At 40.7% G+C, this 24,366-nt stretch overlaps 1 protein-coding gene across 1 annotated transcript in view; it reads left to right on the top strand.

The window, feature by feature from the left end:
- The first annotated feature begins 9,750 nt into the window (after positions 1-9,750).
- LOC117522410 (HERV-H LTR-associating protein 1) overlaps positions 9,751-24,366 on the top strand; it is a 62,477-nt gene continuing 47,861 nt past the window's right edge. The window contains exons 1-6 of the mRNA XM_034183804.1: positions 9,751-9,865; positions 13,122-13,210; positions 16,908-16,964; positions 19,276-19,356; positions 20,456-20,539; positions 23,151-23,234. Of these exons, the coding sequence (XP_034039695.1) occupies positions 13,123-13,210; positions 16,908-16,964; positions 19,276-19,356; positions 20,456-20,539; positions 23,151-23,234 (394 nt within the window). The 5' untranslated portion in view covers positions 9,751-9,865; position 13,122. The remainder of the gene's footprint in view (positions 9,866-13,121; positions 13,211-16,907; positions 16,965-19,275; positions 19,357-20,455; positions 20,540-23,150; positions 23,235-24,366) is intronic.

A 24,366-nucleotide genomic window follows, 5' to 3' on the forward strand; every position in this document is an offset into this window, starting at 1 on the left:
GAAGGGGTGAGGGGGGTCCTAGTCATGTTTGCAAAAGGTTCATGTCACCCAAGCTTATTGGCCAACTGAGATAGGTGTGTGTGTGTGTGTGTGTGTGTGTGTGTGTGTGTGTGTGTGTGTGTGTGTGTGTGTGTGTGTGTGTGTGTGTGTGTGTGTGTGTGTGTGTGTGTGTGTGTGTGTGTGTGTGTGTGTGTGTCTGTTTTTGTAAACACAAGTAGTTTGCATGTAAGCTTTTGACAGAAGGCAGAGTGGCACTGGGAGCAGTTTTTGAGATTAGTATTTTGCTGACGCTTGGTATTAAAATGAGCATCATAAACCAACGCTACCACCTGAGCCAGTCGCACTGACTTTTAAATGTTATTTCGCTCCAAGGAACAAATTGTGCTGAGATAACACACTAAAGTTTTTGTGCACTACAGTGCCCCCTCAGTCTGTGTCCTGCAGGTACACTGTTTTCAGATTGGACTTGGTAAAAATTTGTAGTTTCATTTTATGCCAAAATTGGAAAAACAGAGAATTGTTGAAATGTAAATTTGATCGCATGAAATTAAATTTACACTGGTTTTGAGAATTAACTGATAGTTTCTTTTATTCACATTTAAGATTGAAAAATCATAGTATTTGTTTGTTAAACGGGGTGTGATTGGCTTGAAAATGCTGATTAGAACACAGACACTGAGATAAAAGTAACTTGACTTCTTGTTTTGGTCCAAGTTGGTCTAAACTGGTTTGGAATCCAAATTCAAGACCTTTGGCGTGTCTGTGTTGATCACTGAGCAGCCTGGAGTATCGTGTTATCATTGCCCCCAGAGGGTCGTTATGCTCCTGGACATGTGAAGTGGCCTCAATAACAGATCAAGGACGTCTTGGAAAATTCTACCAAATGAGGTGGAAGTTTAAGATGTTCAGTGCCGTGTTTTCGTTTCATGCACAGAACCTTTGAAGCCTCTTCACTGCCACCAACCCACTTAAGGTAAACAATAACAGGATGACATTCCCACTCAAGTTGTTTTTGAATAATCTTTCAGATGACCAAGAATGTTCTTCGATATACAGTGCATCCAGAAAGTATTCACAGCGCTTCACTTTTTTCACATTTTATGGTACAGCCTCATTCCAAAATGGATGAAATAATTTTTTTCCTCAAAATTATACACACAATACCCCATAATAACAATGTGAAAAATTTTACTCAAAAAAAAAAAAAACCTAAGAAAGCACATGTGCATAAGTATTCACAGCCTTTGCTATGAAGCTTAAAACTGAGTTCAGGTGCACCCTGTTTCCACCGATCAACCTTGAGATGTTTCTACAGCTTAATTGGAGTCCACCTGGGCTAAATTCAGTTGATTGGACATGATTTGGAAAGGCATACACCTGTCTACATATAAGGCCCCACAGTTGACAGTGCATGCCAAAGCACAAACCAAACATGAAGTCAAAGGAATTGTCTGTAGAACTCGGACACAGGATTGTTCCGAGGCACAAATCGGGAAGGATACAGAAACATTTCTGTTGCTTTAAAGGTCCCAATGAGCATAGTGGCCTCCATCATTTGTAAATGGAAGAACATCAGATCCACCAGGTCACTCTGTCACAGCTCCAGCATTCTTCTGTGAAGAGAGGAGAACGTTTTGGAAGAATGACCATCTCTGCAGCAATCCACCAATCAGGCCTGTATGGTAGAGTGGCCAGACAGAAGCCACTCCTTAATAAAAGGCACATGGCAGCCCTTCTGGAGTTTGCCAAAAGTCACCTGAAGGACTCTCAGACCATGAGAAACAAAATTCTCTGGTCTGATGAGACAAAGATTGAACTCCTTGGCGTGAATGCCAGGCATCATGTTTGGTGGAAGCCAGGCACCATCCCTGCAGTGAAGCATGGTGGTAGCAGATCATGCTGTGGGGATATTTTTCAGCAGCAGGAACTGGGAGACTAGTCAGGATTGAGGGAAAGATGAATGCAGCAATGTACATACACATCCTGTATGAAAACCTGCTTATAATTTCTGCCAAAGGAACATCAACAAAGTAATGAGCAAAGGGTGTGAATACTTACCTATACGTGATTTCTTGGTGTGTTTTTTCTTTTGTTTTTTGTTGTTTTTTTAATAAATTTGCAAAAATTTCTACAAAAAAAACTTTTTCATGTTGTCATTATGGGGTGTTGTGAGTAGAATTTTGAGGAAAAAACTGAATTTACTCCATTTTGGGAGTAACATAAAAAAAAATGTGGAAAAAGTGAAGCATTGTGAATACTTTCCAGGTGTGCTGTAGTAAAACCATTTCACCTCCATCAAGATGAAGGTGGAAGAGATTAAATCCCAGCACCTACAATGTCCTCTCTTCCTGCTGTCCGTCCCATGTTGGTGTTTTTCCACATAGTCTCTGTGTGTCTATGACCAGAGTCCGTCCCTCTGTCATGTGTCCTTTCTTGTCTCGGCGCTCCTGTATGGACCCGTGTGTAAGTCTGACTGAAAGCAGCACTTTATGACGCTTGTTTGTTCAAACCTGCTTTTATTCACTGTAACACCAAACGATGCACTGACCCGAACCTTCTCCACAACCTGGAACTTTATGGACATTTTGATTGCTACAGATTATTTGTGCCTTGACTTTTTATACATTGCTTTACTTTTATCTCGATGCAATTGATACTTAGAAACCTTTTTTTGCCTTTCTTACTGTAACTGTCAAAGCAGTACAAAACTATCAATAATGTCTGTGAAAGTTAACGTGTTTCCACATACACAAATGTTTCAGTTTTAGATAAGAGGCTCTCAGATTTATTTGGTGGACATGGAGGTGGTGGGGGGTTGGAGGGTAGGAACCCCTGTTACAGAAAAAAAAACAGCTTTAAATCCCATTTGCTGGCGAGTCCAGGCTTTTGGTGTGTATTCATAAAGATTCTATAACTAAAGCCTGGTTCACATGGTAAGATAATTAGGCCGATATCGGACCCGATCTTCCACTTCCAACAACCTTAAGGACGCCCCGATTATTGTGATGATGCTAAATAATCTCATCAAATATTCCTGCCGTGTGTGCTGTGTTATCGTGTGTTAATGTGTGTGGTGTATTCAACATGCTGGATTGTCTTGGCCCGATATCACAGTGTGTGTTGTGTCTCCTCCCCGACCACAAACGAGCACACAGCCTGCTGAATGTGATGTGCAGCCAATCAGAAAGTGAGGCGACTGATGTACGGAGCGGAATCCAAAATTAAAACAGCTGTTATGGCGCACCAGAAACTCCGGTAGTCGCGCTGTCCCCACTTCTTTAACCAACACCTTTTCGTTTTCTTTTTGTATCTTTTTTCTCTGTTAGAAATAGTCCACAAACTTATCTCTGTTGCGTCTTTCTCATCCACCATGTTTGTTTACTCTGAAGTTACGTTTAATCTCGAGAGATTTTGCGTGATTTCCCATCTGACCTGGAAATGTTCGCGTGTGAAATCTCTTTGTGTGCTGTCTTTACCGTGTGGCTGCACACCACCACACACTCAACCAAAACTGTGAGATCTATGATTTTTTTTTATCTCCATGTGTGTTGATAACCTACAGACAATTTGAAAATCTTGCCGTGTGAACCAGGTTTAAGGTGAATTCTGGACATTTTCATGGAGAATTCAGCAGAATCCTCTTGTTGATGGATGACAATTTGTGAGACAGATTTCAACACATTTTAAAATCAAAGTCAAATATTCACTATTAATATTCAATATTTCCTCGTGTACAGCTGCAGATTAGATTGCACTTCTCATTTTGCCAAAATGAAATGTTAAATATCAATGTTGTTGTGAGTGCCCATAAGATGCCAATTTTTTTTTAATGCTGTGTGGGTGTGTGGGTGGTATTGTCATCAACAAATTTTGCAGCTGGATCACAGATTATGGACCAACCAGAAATATTAACTTTATGTATGCCAAATAAATAAATTCAAAGCTACATGTGTTTAGCCTCTCAGAGAACAGGGGGTACTGTGTAAGGCTTTGGTGGCCAAGTGGTTAGTGCACTTGGTTCCAGTGCAGAAGGTTCCTGGTTCAAACCTCACCCCTGCCACATTTCTGCATGTAACATGGATTTGTGTCAGGAAGGGTATCTGGCATAAAACCTGTGCCAATTCAACATGCAGATCCACCTCGGATTTGCTGTGGCGACCCTGAGTACAAACAGGGGAGCAGCCGACGGGACTTACTTACTCACCACTCATCACTCATCTTCAACCGCTTTTCCGTGTTCTGGTCGTGGTGGCAACAGCTCCAGCAGGGGACCCCAGACTTCCCTTTCCCATGCCACATTGACCACCTCTGACTGGGGGATCCCGAGGCGAGGGACTTACTTAATATCAGTTTAATCTCTACTGTCGTTCACATTTATCGAACCGTTGGACGTTATTGACAGTGTTGTGCTTGTTTACAGACAGCAGCAGCTTCGTTTGCTGTTTTATGTTTTTGGGGCTGTTGGGACTTTACACGATAGTGGCCTTCAGAGCTCTGCATCATTTTCTCATTCCAGTTTTTAAAAAGCTGCCATTTCTCTTCTGTATTAAAATCACTTGAACATTTTGTTTTGATGATGCAATATGCAAATGTATTACTTGATGTTTTTTTGGTTTTGTTTTTACAATTGCACCAGTTAATAAAGTATTGATCTGAGAACAGTTGGAGTTTGTATGAATGTGACTGAACGATGTGCTCAGTCTGCACAAAACAGTGCAATAAAAAAGATGAACGAATGATAACATAAACAGATTAATAAAATCAATAACAACGACTACACTTAAAAACAGTCCAAAGTGTGTTCTCTAGAATCTTAAATGAGCTTTGGTTTGATTTCAGGTTTGTTTTGGCCTTTAGTATCTGCCAATACAGGCAACAGGCTGGTCATTGTCATCCCACAGTAGCATGTACTCAAGGTTCTTGAAATGGAGCGATGTCTCCACCTGGTGGACATTTGGCATTAATGCAGGTACTCTGTCTACAAAATGTGATTGATTATCTTGGAAACATGCATTTTTAACAATTTCTATTGTCGCATTTTGAAGCATGTTTTATGGAACTGGATGACTGAATTGCCTAAGTACATTTTATTTATTTATTTGAGTGTAGATGAGCAGTTGAATGGACACAAAAACTATGACACTGTCTGCCGTACCAAATGGGGTCAGGCTATCTAGCAAGGTTATTTGGTCTCTACTTGAACATGCTAAGACTTCAAAACAGCTTTGTACTTAAAGAATTTTCTTAACATCAGTTGTTAGATTGAAACATAGCTACACAAGTTAAGCAGAATTTTCAGATGATTTTACTGTGTATCGCAGGAAGCTAATGTGATGTTAGCTACTGTTTCAGCTTGTTCTGTCTGTCAGTGACTCTACAAACAGGATGTCTGAGCATTACCCCTGCTCACAGGGAACTTTTATTCAGAGGCTGGCTCAATAACACAGCATTACGCAGCCTGTGTAACACTGTAACTTGTTTGGGTCCCAACCAAGAACATAAAAGCAATTCCTATTGCTGCAGCTACCATTTTAGTCACAATTTGCTTCTGTCACCTCATTGGCCAGATATAAAAGTCTGGCTTGTGATTGGATGTTGACATAACTAAAATCTCATAAAATTAAACTTAAGCAAAACATGTTTGTTTTTTGTTCCTCACAAAAATGCATTAATGTTAATAGATCAGCAGCTGGATCATCACCAATGTGTAACCTCTGACACTTGGCCCAGTTTGGCGTTTTCACGATGTAACGGCAGAGCTATAGTTCTCTGCACCTTGGCTGATTTCCCAAAGCAGCTCTCACCTGGCCATGTTCAACCCAGTCTCACGGCAAGTCGTGATTCAGCAGCACGAAATATACATTAATCTATTGGTTCGTGACGTGATGAAAAGCGCCTCATTTTCATCACAGCAGCACAAATTCATTTTAATTCATTCCATGATGGCTGCACGAAAGCTCTATGGAAGTTGGAATCCGCTAAGGAGTAACAACTCACTTGCCAAATCAACCAGCCCTGAAAATGGATGGCGCTGGAGCGTCGGCCCATACCCGGGCGTCGTCACAGTTTTATTTGGTGGGACCAGGACTTAAGGTGTAACCGTACCAACCCCCCTGAGCAACAGGTGACAGTGGTAAGTAAAAACTCTGGTGATATTAAGGAAGGAACCTCAAGCAGTGACCTACTGCTTAGGCCATTCTAAAGAGGCCCTGACATTTGTACGACTTTGATATGCACACTTGCACACACTCTGCCGTGCATGAGAGTAAACTTGTCTCAAACTCATTGTAAACCTTTGTAAACTGCGTAGTTTCGTGCACATGTGCAAAGTAAATTTTGAAATGTTCAAATCCTCCATCACGCATTAATTACGTGAATTTCACATAAACATTGTGCAAACAATTCAAAAACACTACGTGTGAGTGATTGCGTCAGTGCACCTCATGAGAGCACAGCTCATCTGAATGATTATAACAAGATGTTAAATCTGTCCTAAACATACTAATACAGCTGCTCACAAGAACAAATGAACATGCAACTGTTTTACCAAGGCATTACAATATGAACATTACAAATAGATGGTTCTAAATGCTTTCTCCACCTCATTCAGTGCACGCGTGAGAGAGAGAAACAAAAGCTGGCGCTGGACTGGTCCTCTGTGATTCCAGAAGTGATTAGAGGTGTTTTCAACAGCCAACTCTGAGAAAAAAAAACATTAATCCGCTACGAAATAATTATTTTACATATGCAGCGTCCAGCGCACAACGAGTGGCATCCAGTGGAACAAAGCATGGTGTTCAGCCAGGAACACAGCAGATGGAGATCGTCACGACGATGTTCGTTTCAAGTGTCAGGACACCTTAACAGTTACATAGATTTTATAAAGTTTTACCAAGCTGAAGAAATAGGAAACAGAAAAATCATTGGCACCACAGGCAGGGGGGTCATGAGATAAATCCGGCGCCCTGGGTTGCAGGGCCAGCATCCATCCATAGAGTAAAGCCCCGTTTACACATAGATGGTAAGAGCTCCTGGAAGCGTCCCGGAAGAGTTTTTGGCCGTCTTAAGGATCACACGCCGTTGTTAACGCCGGCACTAGGGGGCATGGCTTAGTTCCGGCTTTACCGGGAATTGTCAAAAAAATTATTCAACATGTCGAATAATTCCGGGAGCGCTCCCAGAGAATTCACGTGACGAAGGAGACAAAAGAACAACGGTGTTTGATACTTTTTAATCGCCGTTTCATCCTGCCCCTTCCTGTAGTGCCACAGTTTACACCGCCGTAATTGGCGGCCGGCATTGTATCCCTAACCAACGGCGTGTAAAACAGCGAAGGAGCCCACATCGGCGTCCTCAAAGGCGTTTTAACCGGCGACATAGGCAGACAAAACGGCGGCGCTAGCGGACAGTACGCCGTTCTAAACGCCACCTCCCGGTTAACGGCGTTCCAAACGGCCGATAGGCAGCGGTCAGTATAAAAACGCTAGCGCGCTGCATGCAGGCCTCTCACTCGCGGCCAGCTCCAGATATTTTTGAAGAGAAGCTCCAGTATGCCTCCTAAAAGAAAATTGGCAGCGGCAAGGACTTACCAAGAGGTCTGGTTCAGAAGCAGAGGAGAGGCCTGTGGTGGAGACGAGCAACACGTTGAGGAGGGGAAAAGGAGAGGGAAAGAAAAGGCTGAGAGATGAGCTCCCTCCCCCTGCAGTGACAGCTGCTTCAGCCTATTATACTCTGGGGGTGGTGCCTATATGCAAAAGTTCCTGGAGTAACGCAGGATTTGCCTGGATAAATCCAGCGGTACACAGGGCATTATCGGTGGCAGCAGAACACCGCCGTTCTCAAGCGCGTCTTAACCTGCGATTGTAAAGGATAGAACTGGGTATTAACCCTCGTTGCCTGACGTGTGCCGGATGCTACGTTGTCAAAACGCCGCTTTATTCGGCAGATTTAGCGGCGTTTTATCCGCGTATTTGCGGCTAGTACGGCGCTCAAAACGCCGGCGAAATGCTCTGCCCCTTTCCACCGCGAAAACAGCCGGAACTACCGCGAACTTACTACGTACTACCCGCCGACAAAACCGTCTATGTGTAACCTGGGCTTAAAACTGATGAGGCCGTCCATTGACTGAGTCCAACTGTTAGGTGGTTTAACCAACTTTTGTCCAATCTTTAGTTTATTTTAGTGAAACTTTCACCTTCTTCACCTTGCGTTAAAGCTAAATGTGTGCAGCATTTATATTGTTTGACTTTTTATTTAATTTGTTGTTATTTGGAGTAAAAGCTGGCAGAAGGGGGGTTGTTCCCAGGGGCCAGGTGGACCCAGGCCCTCCTCCCCCACATCTCCGTCTGCCAGGTCCTGCTGTGAGTTAATGTGAGTCACTAAAGACTCATTCACGGCTGGTATTCAGCGATCTTCCCCACAGCTCATGTGTCACTCCAGTGGCTTATTACGGCCATTTACCAACACTGTAAAAAACAAACTGTCTCCAAATCCATTTCTTTGAAAAGAAAAGATCCCTGAATGTGTTAATAAACCACTTTAAGCTCTAAACTGACAGAACTGAACTAACATCACAGAACATTTTCACCTACGAGTGTTTACAGGATGTTACATAAAAAGTAAAATACAATAAATAAATAAACCAATTTTCTATAAACTTCTGATCATTTGAGTTGAAGTCGGACATCTGGGACATTGGTCATGTGACCTGCCTAGCAAGGCGGTCTCCATTTTTTAGTCAGTGAAAACACAGCAAACTTCTCTTTGTGTTTTGTAGCAGGTCGAATGATATTGGAGTTGTGTCACTCTCTGTACAGTCAATTAAATACAAAATTTGGCAATAAAGCAATGGATGTTTTTCCACTGAGCACAAAGTAACACTGCCGCTGGTTTTTAATAACTCCATTAACATTTAATAGGCGAGATTGGAGTTGTGTCCAAGTCGTCCAGTTGTTATTGGACAGTTGTCAAATCACAACTTGACTTTTTGGCTTTTTGCAAATGTTTTTTTTTTTTTTTTTTTACAAATAAAAAAGGCATATTTTACAAAAGCACATTTATATGTAAACACCAACACACACACACACACCTCATATTAATGTGTTGGTTTTAACATAGAATGAATGAGTCAACCAATCAGTGTTAGCAGAGGCTCATTTACCCATAATCCCTTTGGCATCTGTCTGTGTTTGTTACAAAACCAGAATTAGTGCATTATTTAAAATTAAAAGATATGTGTTATATTTTAACTTTGTACAAATGACAGAATTGACATTAATGGAGTTATTCTATCTGGAATAATTTGATGATTTTTAAATCAAAACCATAACTCAAAACTGCATTATTTTCCAAGACCACTGCCTCACTGCAGCACAGCTGTATTCTGTTAAGAAATAATGGCTTGTTTTGTGTGTGTAAAAGTGATCAGTTAGCTGTAGCTTATGATAAATTTTTGGGTGGTTTATCTGTTTAGCTAACTTTTCAGTTAGCTGATTAGTTGTTATTGAAGCTAACTTTTTGGTTAGCTGTGCCCACCACTATATATATATATATATATATATACACATACACACATAATGTATGTATGTAATCACTGGTGGAGACAGTGTGTTTATTATTAATTGGTCGTGCTGTGTTTCGATGTTAAAGGGTGAGTGTCAGCTTGTAAAGTGTTAAATATTTGCTGTGAGCTGGCCTCTTGGACATTTTTTGCAGTGTGCTTGGGCTTGGTGCCCAGCCTGCAGCTCCTGATGTTCAGACGAGCTGAAACAGGTTTCCTGTGATCCTGATCGGACTGCAGGTGTCCGATCCACGGGCCACGCTTGCATCACCTTGTGACACCTTCGACAGAGGATTCACAGAGCAGGTGAGTTTCTTTGCTTTACGACATCATCACCAAGAACCACAACAATCAGCTTTCTTTACAATTTACTGGTTTTTCCTCATAAACCTCAAAGTCAGAATGCGAAGTGTCACCTACTGCTTAAAGTCCTCAGTTCTAAACTATTGAGGTCAACTTAAAAAAAAAGAAAGGCAAAATGCTTTGAAAGTGTTTAAAAATGATCAACATTCCAAAATGATCACCTTTCTTCAGTGTGCAAAATAACACTAACCATGACAATGAGTCACAAAGAAGTTCACTTTATGATGTCATCAATGCACAATACGTATAATGAAAAACAACATAAGCGCAAAGTGTTACAAATAATTTGGAGAAATTATTCATCGCCCCTTCTTAAAAAAACAACTTCTGGAATTAAACGACGGAACGATCAGTGTGATGATGTTTCTGTGAAGAGTTACTTCAGGCTTCAGACAACTTTACTGATCCCAAAAAAGGGCAATTACGTTTACACTAAGCTGGACTATTGTAATTCATTATTATCAGGTTGTCCTAAACATTCCCTGAAAAGCCTTCAGTTAATTCAAAATGCTGCAGCTAGAGTACTGACGGGGACTAGCAGGAGAGAGCATATCTCACCCATATTGGCCTCTCTTTATTGGCTTCCTGTTAATTCTAGATTAGAATTTAAAATTCTTCTTCTTACTTATAAGGTTTTGAATAATCAGGTCCCATCTTATCTTAGGGACCTCATAGTACCATATCACCCCAACAGAGCACTTCACTCTCAGACTGCAGGCTTACTTGTAGTTCCTAGGGTTTGTAAGAGTAGAATGGGAGGCAGAGCCTTCAGCTTTCAGGCTCCTCTCCTGTGGAACCAGCTCCCAATTCAGATCAGGGAGACAGACACCCTCTCTACTTTTAAGATTAGGCTTAAAACTTTCCTTTTTGCTAAAGCTTATAGTTAGGGCTGGATCAGGTGACCCTGAACCATCCCTTAGTTATGCTGCTATAGACTTAGACTGCTGGGGGGTTCCCATGATGCACTGAGTGTTTCTTTCTCTTTTTGCTCTGTATGCACCACTCTGCATTTAATCATTAGTGATTGATCTCTGCTCTCTTCCACAGCATGTCTTTTTCCTGGTTCTCTCCCTCAGCCCCAACCAGTCCCAGCAGAAGACTGCCCCTCCCTGAGCCTGGTTCTGCTGGAGGTTTCTTCCTGTTAAAAGGGAGTTTTTCCTTCCCACTGTCGCCAAGTGCTTGCTCACAGGGGGTCGTTTTGACCGTTGGGGTTCTTCTGTAGTTGTTGTATGGCTTTTGCCTTACAATATAAAGCGCCTTGGGGCAACTGTTTGTTGTGATTTGGCGCTATATAAATAAAATTGATTTGATTTGATTTGATTTAATTGCTCTACTGATAGATAATTAACTCTCTCAGGTGTGATTTCATTTGACACTCAATTACAATTACTTCAGGATACAGCAATTAATCCACAATTATTACTTGTTTACCGTAATATACATTTGACATTGTTTATGTGCACTAAACTTGAAGCAGCCCATCATCCGAATTGAGGCAAAGTGAGTGAAGGCCACTGCAACTGGAGTCGCGCCGCCGCTAGCTTGGGGGGAATGGGGACCTGCCGCAGCTAAAAACCGCGCAGCCCCCGGAGGGGAAAGGGGTGGCGTGAGCGGTGGCCGGGATGGGGTGTGTGATGGGGGGGCAGGAAGGGAGGTATAGGGAAAAATGGAGCATGCTTCAATCTTTGTCCATCTGTAAGTCTGTCAGATTATTGTCTTTGTGGGTTGAGATAAGAAAGGAGCCGAATAATCTCACCAAGGCCAAAGACATTCCTCTGGAGGAAAAACAGTCGGGCAATTTACATCTGAAGTCATAAGGCCAGATTTACTGACTGTGTACCGATGACTTCAGCAGAATCAAAGATGAAATGTTTAGGGAATAACCTTGTTGTGTCTGATGATTTGCTGACGATAATGCTGGATTTTATGGTCACAAATTCAGTTTTGAGTAAAACAGATATTTGCAACCGTAATCCAGCATTAACATCTGCAAATCATCAGACACATGCGGGTTATTCCCATTCTAATCCAATTCCAACGTTTGCACAGATCTGTTTCCACCACTGAAGGCTACCTCTTAATCCGCACAATAATATAATTCTTTAAAACTGGTATGCAGACAAAGGGTGTGGTCGGCTGGTCAAAGCTTACCGTGGCAACAGAGTCTTCATGCAAAACTGGAAATTCTGTGAGCAGAATCCACATCACTACTTTCATATGGTAACTTAAATTACATTTCAATGCCGTTGCTCCGCCAGTTGTTATTTTTTTTCCTTCTTCTTTTTCTTTGTGTTTAATTGCGGTTGGCAACCTCTCAGTCTCAGCTGACAGCACCACTATTGATATCTGCGTAGCAACGCCCGAGGACAGGGTGCGGAGTAACATGTTAAATGTGAAAAGGTTTTAATATTTTTCCACCATTTACACAATATTTTATTGCCTGAAATCTCACACGATTAACCAATCAGATTTGCAGAAAAAAAATGTAATTGGATTAGAATTACTTTTATTGTTTCTGTCAAGTGCAGGAAGACCATGTTTGTCATTAAAATCTGATGTGTGATTGAAGTGTTATGTCATGCAGTGATTTAGTGTTATGTAATAACACTTTGGATTCATGTTGCTTTGTGTTCTGTCATTGGCTGGTGGTGTAGTAATGTCATAGAGGTTGTGATTTGGCTGATAGCTGTTAGTTTGCAGGCACTTTTGAAATAATTTTGGAGTTCTGTCTCTCTCTCTCTTCCTTATTTTAACATGTTGTGTCAGGCCCACATATATTTGGACAGAGTGTGTGTTGTTGTAGCTGTTGAGCACAGCATATTAAAGTTATTAACTAATAATCAGTACTAGCTTAAAGTTCAGATTTTGCTGGAAATTGAAATGGTGAACATCAGATGGTTTTTCATCAGATGTTCACTTTAAAACTGAATGCTAACTTTTATTCATTTTTTGTATTTTTACTAAGAACATTTCATTGATATTTTCTGCACTATTTTGCATAGTTTTGCAAAATAAAGCAGGGTGTGGGGAACATGATGCCTTGGGAACATATTTTGCATATTAAATAAAACTCTGCTCTTCACTCTGGCTAACTGCTGTGATAAACCCACAGCATATTAAGGGATCAGAAGAAAGGCTGACCTGTTGGGTTTTTTTTTTTTTTTTTTTCTGTTCTGTGGTTCCATCAAGACTTCTGCAGGATGATGACCCACAGATCACATCAACAGTCGCGCCTCTGTTTGATTTTCTGCACTACTGCTTCTCTGCTACTCGTCCTCTTCAGTCAAGGTAGGCAACCAAGGTCTGCGTGAATTGGACCCATGTGATGTCACACAGCGACAGGGACACATTTTGGCCACAGTCTGAGTTTGCTGATGTGGCACAGACTCCCAGAAAGAATCCTGTTGCATGTGGTGCTTGTCATTTAATCCATTTTTCATCATTTGAGGTCTGTCCCTAAAAGAAATAATGTGTGGGAAAAAAATCAAGAAAGGGAAGAAAAAAATTGAATCCACTCTGTTAGTGACATCGTGAAGCTGGCACCACTGTGGGGGAGCACAACAAAGAGATGTCAGAGATGCAAAGACAGAAATGTTAGAATCATAAACAAGATTAATGCCAAGTACGTTTTCCCATGAAAGGAATTTGCTGTGGTGTTTGGTGTACAACAAAACAGAACTTCAATAAAAAAACAGCACTATAATTTTTAAGGAGTAAAAGTAGGAAATATATGTTTACCTAAAACAAAACAAAAAAAACAAACAAACAAAGGCCAGCAATAAGTACTGTATATAGGGTTGCCAACCGTCCCTTGAAAAACGGAATCGTCCCTTATTTGGAAATAAAAGTGTGCGTTCTGTATTGACCTGAAACGGGACGCAGTTTGTCCCGTATTTCTGTGAGAATCAAAGTCTGTAAAATGTCAATGGAATTGACTTGCGCTTTATATGGAAACGTACGGTAAATTTGATCCCAGCCTCTCTCCTGCTCTTCACCAATGAGCTGACAGACACGAGTTGACGATACAGAATCACTCTTATCTCATTGGTTGAGGGACATCTGCTCGCAAGAAGATCCCGGACGAGAATCATGAGCCGACGACCGTCGTCGGACGACCATAACAAATCAGCATGGCTGATACCGACACAGACACCGACACTGGCACTGCAGCTACGCCTACGAACAGCAATGTCTGTAACGTCGTTACTCCTCGAAAAAAAGAAAGCAAAAATACATGGGCAAATGGGAAAAGGAAAATGGCTAGGTGGAAAAGGTGCGCGACAACATCTATAAGTATTGTAAGTATTGTTTACTTTTTCAGACTTTCACTGTTACATTGTTTTGAATGATATTTTTTTTGTTAATTTATACACTTTTAAGTTAAGCAATAACGCGACAGAGAAAGATTTATTTTTAAAGAAATTTTTTTTATATTTTGAAGCAGGACAGGATGGTCATATTGAAATTGTGAGTGAAAATTTATTTTGCACTAAAAATAAATTGCTAAATAATCATTTGTTTTCCGCATGTTCATATCATAACAAATGCATGTGTGCATCTACTTAAATTCAGGGTCAAGTCAATAGTCAAATGGTTAAAAATCGCTTCACACACATGCTGGGAAGAGTGAAGGCGATGGTCAGTTGGCCGGTCCATGGAAATAGAGACTGGAATGGACGTCACGTGACTAGCGGCGTGCCGCACGGCGGCCGTTACTGAGGGTGGAGAGAGACCTTGATCCTGTTAAACAGAAGCGATATGAGGAGAAAAAAGGCAGCCAGTGCTTCATCATCAACTGCACGAACCACAAAAACAAATTCTCCAATACTAAAATGAACTGTACAAGAGCCTTAATGTAATTATGTAAAACAAATGTCTATTTTAAAGTCGTTATGCCGCAATTTAATGTCAATATACTGAGACTATAACTCAACGCCATAAGTTCTTTTCATTAAGCTGCGTTCACATGCGGAAACAAAAATGTTTAAATATATTTATGTCTATATATATACTTGCAGCTGTTGTTTCATATGATATGTACATGGTGGTCACAGGAGGCATTTAAATTTGAACAGTGTGGTTGGAGGGGATGGAGGAGGTACTTTTTACCCTGACTGAGGGTCAAAAGTCATAAATTCTGAATGGGTTTATATCTACTAGGAATAAAATGTTAGTAAAAATCATATATATGTTGTTGTCATTAAAAGTCTAGCAGTAATATTACAGTTGAAAAAGCAGCAAGGTAAATGAGCACAATGGCAAGGCATACTTCAGATTAATATTTTAATACATAAGGATTTTTTATCCAGACATGTATGGGTTCGTTAGACCTTTTAATTAGTTAATTAATTAATTATTATTGATGAGCTGCACATTCCCACCCTTAGTAATGGCGCCTTCCTGTCCTGAGTGACGCTAATAGATAGAGACGCGCGTGTCCATTCCAGTCTATATTTCCATGGGCTGGTCAGCCCTGCCAGTGAGGTGTCCCTTATTTATTTTTCAGAGAGTTGGCAACCCTAACTGTATATATAGTGTGCTGTTAAAATGCTGTTGTCTGTATGTTAATGTGCTGTGTAGTTTCGGGGGTGGGGGTGGGTAGTGTGAGACAATATCAGTGGGTGTCATTGACAACCCCCCATGAGGCTGAGTGCAGATTGGAAAAAGCCATTGTTGCAAGAGGTTTTAGTTCTGATGGACCAGAGCCTCCTACCAGAAGGGGGGGAGGGGGTCACCCATGATCTTGACAGCTTGTCTCAATGGCCTAGAGATGTACAGGTCATGGAGAGATGGAAGATTGCAGCCAGTCACCTTTTCAGCAGAGCAGATGATACGCTGCAGTCTGTCCTTGTCCTTGGTGGTGACGGCAGCGTACCAGATGGTGATGGAGGATGGACATGGTGGTGGCTGTGTAGAAGTGCACCATCATTGTCTGAACGTTTTTTGGCTGCCGCAGGAAGGAAAACTGCTGCTGAGCCTTCTTGATGAGGGAGCTGATGTTCAGCTCCCACTTGAGGTCCTGTGTGATGATGGAGGCTCAGAAGCAGAAGGGCTCCACAGTTTCAACTGGGGGGTCACACAGGGTGATGTATTTAAGTAATCACGCTCCCCAGTGGAAACTGTGGAGCCCTTCTGCTTCTGAGTCTCCATCAAAGCAACCATGTACATAAAAACACAAACAAACAAACCCACATCCTCATGGTGCAGAGCAGAGTCTCAGTGAATGGGATATAATTGATGAGTCATTGATCATAGCCAAATTCAGTCATAGTAGGAACATTCTCCAGAATTCCTCCTTTAGATTCCTCCAGAGGTCCCCAGCACTGTCTGGATTTCCACAGTTCCCAGTCAATCCCACATATCCCAGTCTTGGAAGGATGTTGTTGGATGAGATGGACTGAACAGAAGGGTTTATGAAGTTCTAAACTTTTGTTTTCGGCACTCTGGTCCCTTTGAAAAATAAAATGCCTGACTTCAAGACAGACTTTTCTCTCATCAGATGAGATGCCATCATTGATAAACAACACTCCGAAATAACAGCTGATGGATTTCTAATCTTCTCTTCTACTGTCTGATCTCCTGCCTGAGGTGCATGTGGTTTTGTTTTGGTGAAGGTTTTTCTCGCTGGATGTCCTCTGTGATGCCATCACTGCTTGATTGTATCAGGATGGAAAAAAAAGAGACATGCTCAAGGACACATCATCAACCCAAAGAAGTGTTCAAACCACTGGCCTTTGCATTTATGAACAACCTCTTCTGCCACCTGAACCACTGTGTGAAGGTTAACAGCACAGAACCAAAATCATGTGGTACATTTTAATTTGGTCTTGACCTTTTAAAAATGGTCAAATCTGCTTCTTTTCTCTTTTTTGCCTGTAATTCAAAACTAATTTAAGGTACAGTGACAAAAATATATGTATATATCAGCAAGCAAGAATTGGAAACAGAAAATACATTTTCAAACTGTTTTCTGTATTTTTGACAGATGTAGAACATAAACAGTCCAAACAGAGGCTGCAGCGAGATGATCTGGAGTCTGCAGGTATTAATCTGTCAATCCTGTAAACATTCAAGAGGACAAACCAAAAACTAGAGCAGGCATAAGCAGAGCACTGGTGTAATAATGTCAACCATTATTACCCCAAAACGAGGACTGCAGTCCTCCAGTGGGACCTTTGTGACATCACAAAGCTGGGACCTGATCTCATGATGTGATGGCTGTTTGTATTCACAGCCAGAGGGATTTTTCTTTGCTCTGATATCCAGATTGTCTGTGATGATGTCAGCAGATGTATTGACAACACACCGGTGCTTCAGCACCACGGACAGCGCTTATGAAAATGTATTCTTCACACACAGAACACATGGACTTTTTGGTAATATTCAGTCCTGGTCCATCTGGCTTTTTTAAACATCTTCTGGCACTGTTACATATCTGTATCAACCTTAGACTCCTTTAATACTATGAGTCAGATTCTTTGATTATGTTCCTTTATGAGATCAAAGCCTGTTGTTTGGTTGAGGTTGTTGTTTTCTGGCTGAGTGCTGTTCTAGTTTAATATGTAGCTTGAATGTTTGACGAAGAGAAATACAGTTGTATGCAAACGTTTGGGCATCCCTGATAATTTTCATGATTTTCCTGGAAGTTTCTAGTATTTCACAGAAAGTGTGCAATAATTATTTAAACAAAATTGGGCAGGTGCATAAATTTGGGCACCCTTGTATTTTTATTGATTTGAATACATTTAGCACTAATTATTGGAACACAAAATTGGTTTGGTAAGTTCATTGACCCTTGACCTCTTTACACAGGTGAATCCAATCATAATAAAGGGTATTTAAGGTGGTCATTTGCAAATGTTTCCCCTCTTTACATCTCTTCTAATGAGTGGCAACATGGGAGCCTCTAAACAACTCTCAAATGACCCGAAAACAAAGATTGTTCAACATCATGGTTTAGGGGAAGGATACAAAAAGCTATCTCAGAGATTTCAGCTGTCAGTTTCCACTGTGAGGAACATAGTGAGGAAATGGAAGACCACAGGCACAGTACTAGTTAAGGCCTGAAGTGGCAGGCCAACAAAAATCTCAGATAAGCTGAAGCAAAGGATGGTGAGAACAGTCATAATCAACCCACAGACCTACAACATCTTGAACTCCATGATCTTGCTGCATATAGCATCTCTGTGCATCGTTCAACTATACAGCACACTTTGCACAAAGAGATGCTGTATGATGCTGTAATGCAGAGAAGTCTTTTCTGTGTACACGCCACAAACAGAGTTGCTTGAGGTATGCTAAAACACATTTGGACAATCAATCAATCAATCAACTTTTTTCTTATATAGCGCCAAATCACAACAAACAGTTGCCCCAAGCCAGCTTCATTTTGGAATAAGGTGCTGTCGACTAATGAAACAAAAACTGAGTTATTTGGACATAACAAGGTGCAGTATTCTTGGCTGAAAAAGAACACAGCATTACAAGAAAAACACTTGCTATCTACAGAAAAATTTGGAGGTGGTGGAATCTTGTTAAAGTTGAGGGTCACATGGATTCCACTCAATGTCAGCAGATTCTTGAGAACAATGTTCATGAATCAGTGACAAAGTTGAAGATGTGCTGGGGCTGGATCTTTCAACAAGACGACCCTAAACACTGCTCAAAATCTACTAAGGCATTCATGCAGAGGAACAAGTACAACGTTCTGGAATGGCCATCTCAGTCTCCAGACCTGAATATTATTGAAAATCTGTGGTGTGATTTTAAGTGGGCTGTCCATGCTCAGAAACCAACAAACCTGAGATGTTTTGTAAAGAAGAATGGTCCAAAATACCTTCAGCCAGAATCCAGACTCTCATTGGAAGCTATAGGAAGCATTTAGAGGCTGTTATTTCTGCAAAAGGAGGATCTACTAAATATTGATATACATTTTCTGTTGGGGTTCCCAAATTTATGCACCTGCCTAAGTTTGTTTAATGAATTATTGCACACTTACTGTAAATCCTATAAACTTCATTTCACTTCTCAAATGTCACTGTGTTTGTCTGCTATATGATATATTTAACTGAAATTGCTGATCCAAACAACCAATGATTTATACAGGAAAATCATGGAAATCATCAGGGGTGCCCAAACTTTTACATACAACTGTAAATTGTCCTGTCCTCCTCAGCATAGTTGCCAGCCTCTCTGTGACACCAGCTCGTGCACCAGCTGATGTATGTTTCTGACCTCATATCACACAAATGGAAGACGTCCTTATGGATGGTTACTGCTTTGGTTTTCCAGCTAGTTTGCTGATGTTGCTAATTCTGCTCCTTCTCATATGACCTTCTGCTCTTATTTCCCAGAAATGCCTGCAGAGTACATTGACCCAGCTGCCATCGATCTCACCCCACTGGTCAATACTTTAATAAATTCAAGTCAATCCGGTATGTTGTCAGGGGGTCAATGCTGCACTCTAAAGCTGTATGATGTGATTTTTCATGTTCATGTTCAAATGCCCATCCATGTCCAGGATCTGGATGGTCCAACGGAGGCAGTAGTCAGACTTTAGCTATTTGACTTTAACTGGTTGCTAATAATTTTGTCTCCAGGAAAAATTCAGTTTCATCACATGATATAACACAAACTCTGCACCATGTATCCTTCAAAGATCAGTGAAGTCAGTCAGGAAGAAACATAAAGAGTATGACACATGGCACTAAACATGTCTAAAGCAGACCGTCATTAAAAACTGAGAGAGCAAGCATGAATCCTACTGGTGAGGGAAGCCACCAAGACACCTATGACAACTCTGCAGCAGTTGCAAGCTTCGGTGGCTGTGACTGGGTAAGTTTTTTTTTAATGATGCTTCACCAGTCACAGCTTCATGGAGTGTAACACAAATGGAATTTCATACAAGACAACAGATCAAATCTAGGCTCGAGTCTCCCATATGCCTTTTAGCACACTGTAGCTGAAATCCACCCCCCCCCCTTTTTTTTTTAGCATAACCCTTTTCTTTTCCGTTCCAGCATGAAACTGTGACTGGTGATGTAACAGACAGAACTGTACAATGCAGTTTCTCTGGTCACAGCCACAGAAGCCAATAACCCCTTCAAAGTTCTAATAAGGTTTATTGTTCAAACAAATCATCATTTTTATTAAGAAATACAAACAGTATGATGCTGTATGGTAAATCTGTGTGAAGGATGCAGTTCTCAAAATTTCTCCGAGTGCAAAGAGGAGACTAGTGAGGGAAGCCACCAAGACAATTTAGTTTGCCCATTTATTTATGGCCTCTAAAAGTGGGGGGACTCTGTATAAATGTACGTAATTCTTAAATATTTAATGTGATATTTTCATTAAATTCTCTAAATTAAAAGCTGAAAGTCGACACTACAGTAACATCTGGATCATTTCATTTTAACTCCATTCTTATGATGTCACTCTCCACATAGTTATGAACCTAACTGCGCATGCATTTTCATCATCATCATGATTATTAATATTAACATTAATGTTTGTTTTTGTTTGCTTGTATTTCAGGTTCTCGTCAGCTCTTCTCTCTGCTCAGTGTGACGTCATACAGCTCGTTGGCTTTACACAAACTCACCCTGCTGGTTTATAACAGTAAATAAACACTAACCCTTTGTGTACTGCTTCTAACCTGTGGGTGTATCGCCATCTAGTGGTTGGGATTTGTATCTGCCGTGATGAAAAGGTTGTCGGCTGTGCTGTTGGTCGGTTGCTGTGAAATTTGAGTTCTAATCCGGAGGAGGAGATCCTTGATGTGGATCCAGTTTCTCTGACACACTGAGATGGGCTGTTTGGACTTTTTGATGACTTTCTTTGCTCTCAGAGGTCTCACACACCCTAAAACTCAAACCAGACCGCCCTTCAATTTTGTGCTGTCATTTTATTTCTGTAACTCATGTTACCAGTGTGCTGCTGGAACTCATCAGTCTGACATATACATCCCACATTTCTTAAAGGTCGGTTTTTGAGTAACCGATCAAAATGTACAAAAGGCCACATCTTGGTAATGATTTGATAAAGCTGTTCAATCTGCCATGTTTATTGGTGACCAGCTGTAAATCCTGCAAACCGACTGTTGGTGATCATGTGTCTGCTGAAACCATCAGTCATCTGCATCATATGGTGCTGATCCAGATTTAGATGTTTCTCTGGTTTTAATTCTAAGCTGGTGCGTGCACTCTGAGTGCCCTCCTACTTGGTGCTTATGAAACAGAATGCAATCAGATTATTTTCTGTCTCATTTTCTGGTTGCAGCTAATTATGAAGCATTTGATTGGCTGAACACACCTGAGTGAGTTAATTATCTATCAGTAGAGCAATTAAATCAAATCAAATCAATTTTATTTATATAGTGCCAAATCACAACAAACAGTTGCCCCAAGGCGCTTTATATTGTAAGGCAAAAGCCATACAACAACTACAGAAGAACCCCAACGGTCAAAACGACCCCCTGTGAGCAAGCACTTGGCGACAGTGGGAAGGAAAAACTCCCTTTTAACAGGAAGAAACCTCCAGCAGAACCAGGCTCAGAGAGGGGTAGTCTTCTGCTGGGACTGGTTGGGGCTGAGGGGAGAGAACCAGGAAAAAAACATGTTGTGGAAGAGAGCAGAGATCAATCACTAATGATTAAATGCAGAGTGGTGCATACAGAGCAAAAAGAGAAAGAAACACAGTGCATCATGGGAACCCCCCAGCAGTCTAAGTCTATAGCAGCATAACTAAGGGATGGTTCAGGGTCACCTGATCCAGCCCTAACTATAAGCTTTAGCAAAAAGGAAAGTTTTAAGCCTAATCTTAAAAGTAGAGAGGGTGTCTGTCTCCCTGATCTGAATTGGGAGCTGGTTCCACAGGAGAGGAGCCTGAAAGCTGAAGGCTCTGCCTCCCATTCTACTCTTACAAACCCTAGGAACTACAAGTAAGCCTGCAGTCTGAGAGCGAAGCGCTCTATTGGGGTGATATGGTACTATGAGGTCCTTAAGATAAGATGGGACCTGATTATTCAAAACCTTATAAGTAAGAAGAAGAATTTTAAATTCTATTCTAGAATTAACAGGAAGCCAATGAAGAGAGGCCAATATGGGTGAAATATGCTCTCTCCTTCTAGTCCCCATCAGTACTCTAGCTGCAGCATTTTGAATTAACTGAAGGCTTTTCAGGGAACTTTTAGGACAACCTGATAATAATGAATTACAATAGTCCAGCCTAGAGGAAATAAATGCATTAATTAGTTTTTCAGCATCACTCTGAGACAAGACCTTTCTAATTTTAGAGATATTGCGCAAATGCAAAAAAGCAGTCCACCATATTTGCTTAATATGCGCATTGAAGGACATATCCTGATCAAAAATTACTCCAAGATTTCTCACAGTATTACTAGAGGTCAGGGTAATGCCATCCAGAGTACGGATCTGGTTAGACACCATGTTTCTAAGATTTGTGGGGCCAAGTATAATAACTTCAGTTTTATCTGAATTTAAAAGCAGGAAATTAGAGGTCATCCATGTCTTTATGTCTGAAAGACATTCCTGCAGTTTAACTAATTGGTGTGTGTCCTCTGGCTTCATGGATAGATAAAGCTGGGTATAATCTGCGTAACAATGAAAATTTAAGCAATGCCGTCTAATAATACTGCCTAAGGGAAGCATGTATAAAGTGAATAAAATTGGTCCTAGCACAGAACCTTGTGGAACTCCATAATTAACCTTAGTCTGTGAAGAAGACTCCCCATTTACATGAACAAACTGTAATCTATTAGATAAATATGATTCAAACCACTGCAGCGCAGTGCCTTTAATACCTATGGCATGCTCTAATCTCTGTAATAAAAGTTTATGGTCAACAGTATCAAAAGCAGCACTGAGGTCTAACAGAACAAGCACAGAGATGAGTCCACTGTCTGAGGCCATAAGAAGATCATTTGTAACCTTCACTAATGCTGTTTCTGTACTATGATGAATTCTAAAAATTAGGAAGCCAGCTGGTAACCATGACAGCTGATTAATTAAAATACTAATAAATCAGCAGGAAACTACCTGCTTCCTCACAATTGCCTTCACAGTAAAAGACAAACTCCAGCGTCACATCTCAGTGTTGAGGTGAATTTAGTCTTGTACTAGTTTTTTAAACAGCTGCAAACCTTCTGATAGACAATGACATAAAAAAAATCTTCAGATGTCTTTTAAACTGATTTTCGTTCTTGTTGTAGTTTCCAGCATGAAAAGTGTAGAAAGCGGTGTCTTCAGGAGACGATTCTGCTACTGCGTCACCAATGAGACAAACGACTTAACAGGTAAAAAAAAAAAATTATTACCAATAAAAAAAAAAAGGTGTGTGTGTTGACATCAGGGTTTTTTTTTTATGTTTATCTGTCTCAAGCAGTTTGGGCTTATTTTTGATTATTATTATTGTTTTTGTTTCAAATTCCCACCCTTTTCTGTGTGGAGTTTGCATGTTCTCTCCGCCTTCTTCCCACATGCAGGATTGGAAAATGTAAACTGTCCATAGGTGTGTGTGTGGATGTGTTTGTCTGTCTGTATGTGTCCCTGCGTCAGACTGGCGTCCTGTCCAGGGTGTCTTTGGTTGAGGTGTTGTTTTATTTGTTTCTTCATCTTTTGGAGTCACGTTCCTGAAAAAGCAGAATTGAAACTGAACAAAAATCATGTGGTACAAAAATACACATTTGACCTTCACAGATGTGGAATTTGGATCTTTTGGCACCAGTATCAACAGTAACTGAGTTAGAGCAGCTAAACCAAACTCAGAATACCTCACAATTGTTAAATCTACAGTAACACCATCAGAGGTTAAGGTCATTCTTAAAGGTCTGTCTCAGGGTCAAAACGTTGCTCCTAATAAAGAAACAACCTGTAAACAGCTGGTCATGTGACCTGATGAAACCTGACTGATTGGTGTAAACTGTGAAACAACCAAAACTGTATATTAGTTTGACTTTACTTTGATTTTTAAAATGAGAAACTTGCTCTTTTTTTATTATTATTTATTTAACTCCAAACAGCAGGTTTAAAAGTTGTAGGACTGTTTCTGGTCCAAACTGGTTTCCTTCACTCTGGACCTGTTAGTAGTTTTTCATTTTCTTACCTTTTATAAATATACATTTTATTTAAAAACTCTCACAGCATTTCCCATTTTACAAACATGAACTACAGAAACAAAACCACAAAGTAATGACATTATTGATTAATTAAATAGATTGATGTTGATGCATATGTGTGGAAAATACCCATTTGTTTAATTAAAGGAAAAAAGTAAGTGTGTGTGTGTGTGTGTGTGTGTGTGTGTGTGTGTGTGTGTGTGTGTGTGTGTGTGTGTGCGTGCGTGCGTGCAGTACGTCCTGAAAGTATTCACGCTTCACTTTTTCCACATTTTGTTGTTACTGCCTTATTCCAAAATGGAATAAATTA

The sequence above is a fragment of the Thalassophryne amazonica genome, chromosome 12, assembly GCF_902500255.1.
Source record: "Thalassophryne amazonica chromosome 12, fThaAma1.1, whole genome shotgun sequence".
Lineage (NCBI taxonomy): Eukaryota > Metazoa > Chordata > Actinopteri > Batrachoidiformes > Batrachoididae > Thalassophryne > Thalassophryne amazonica.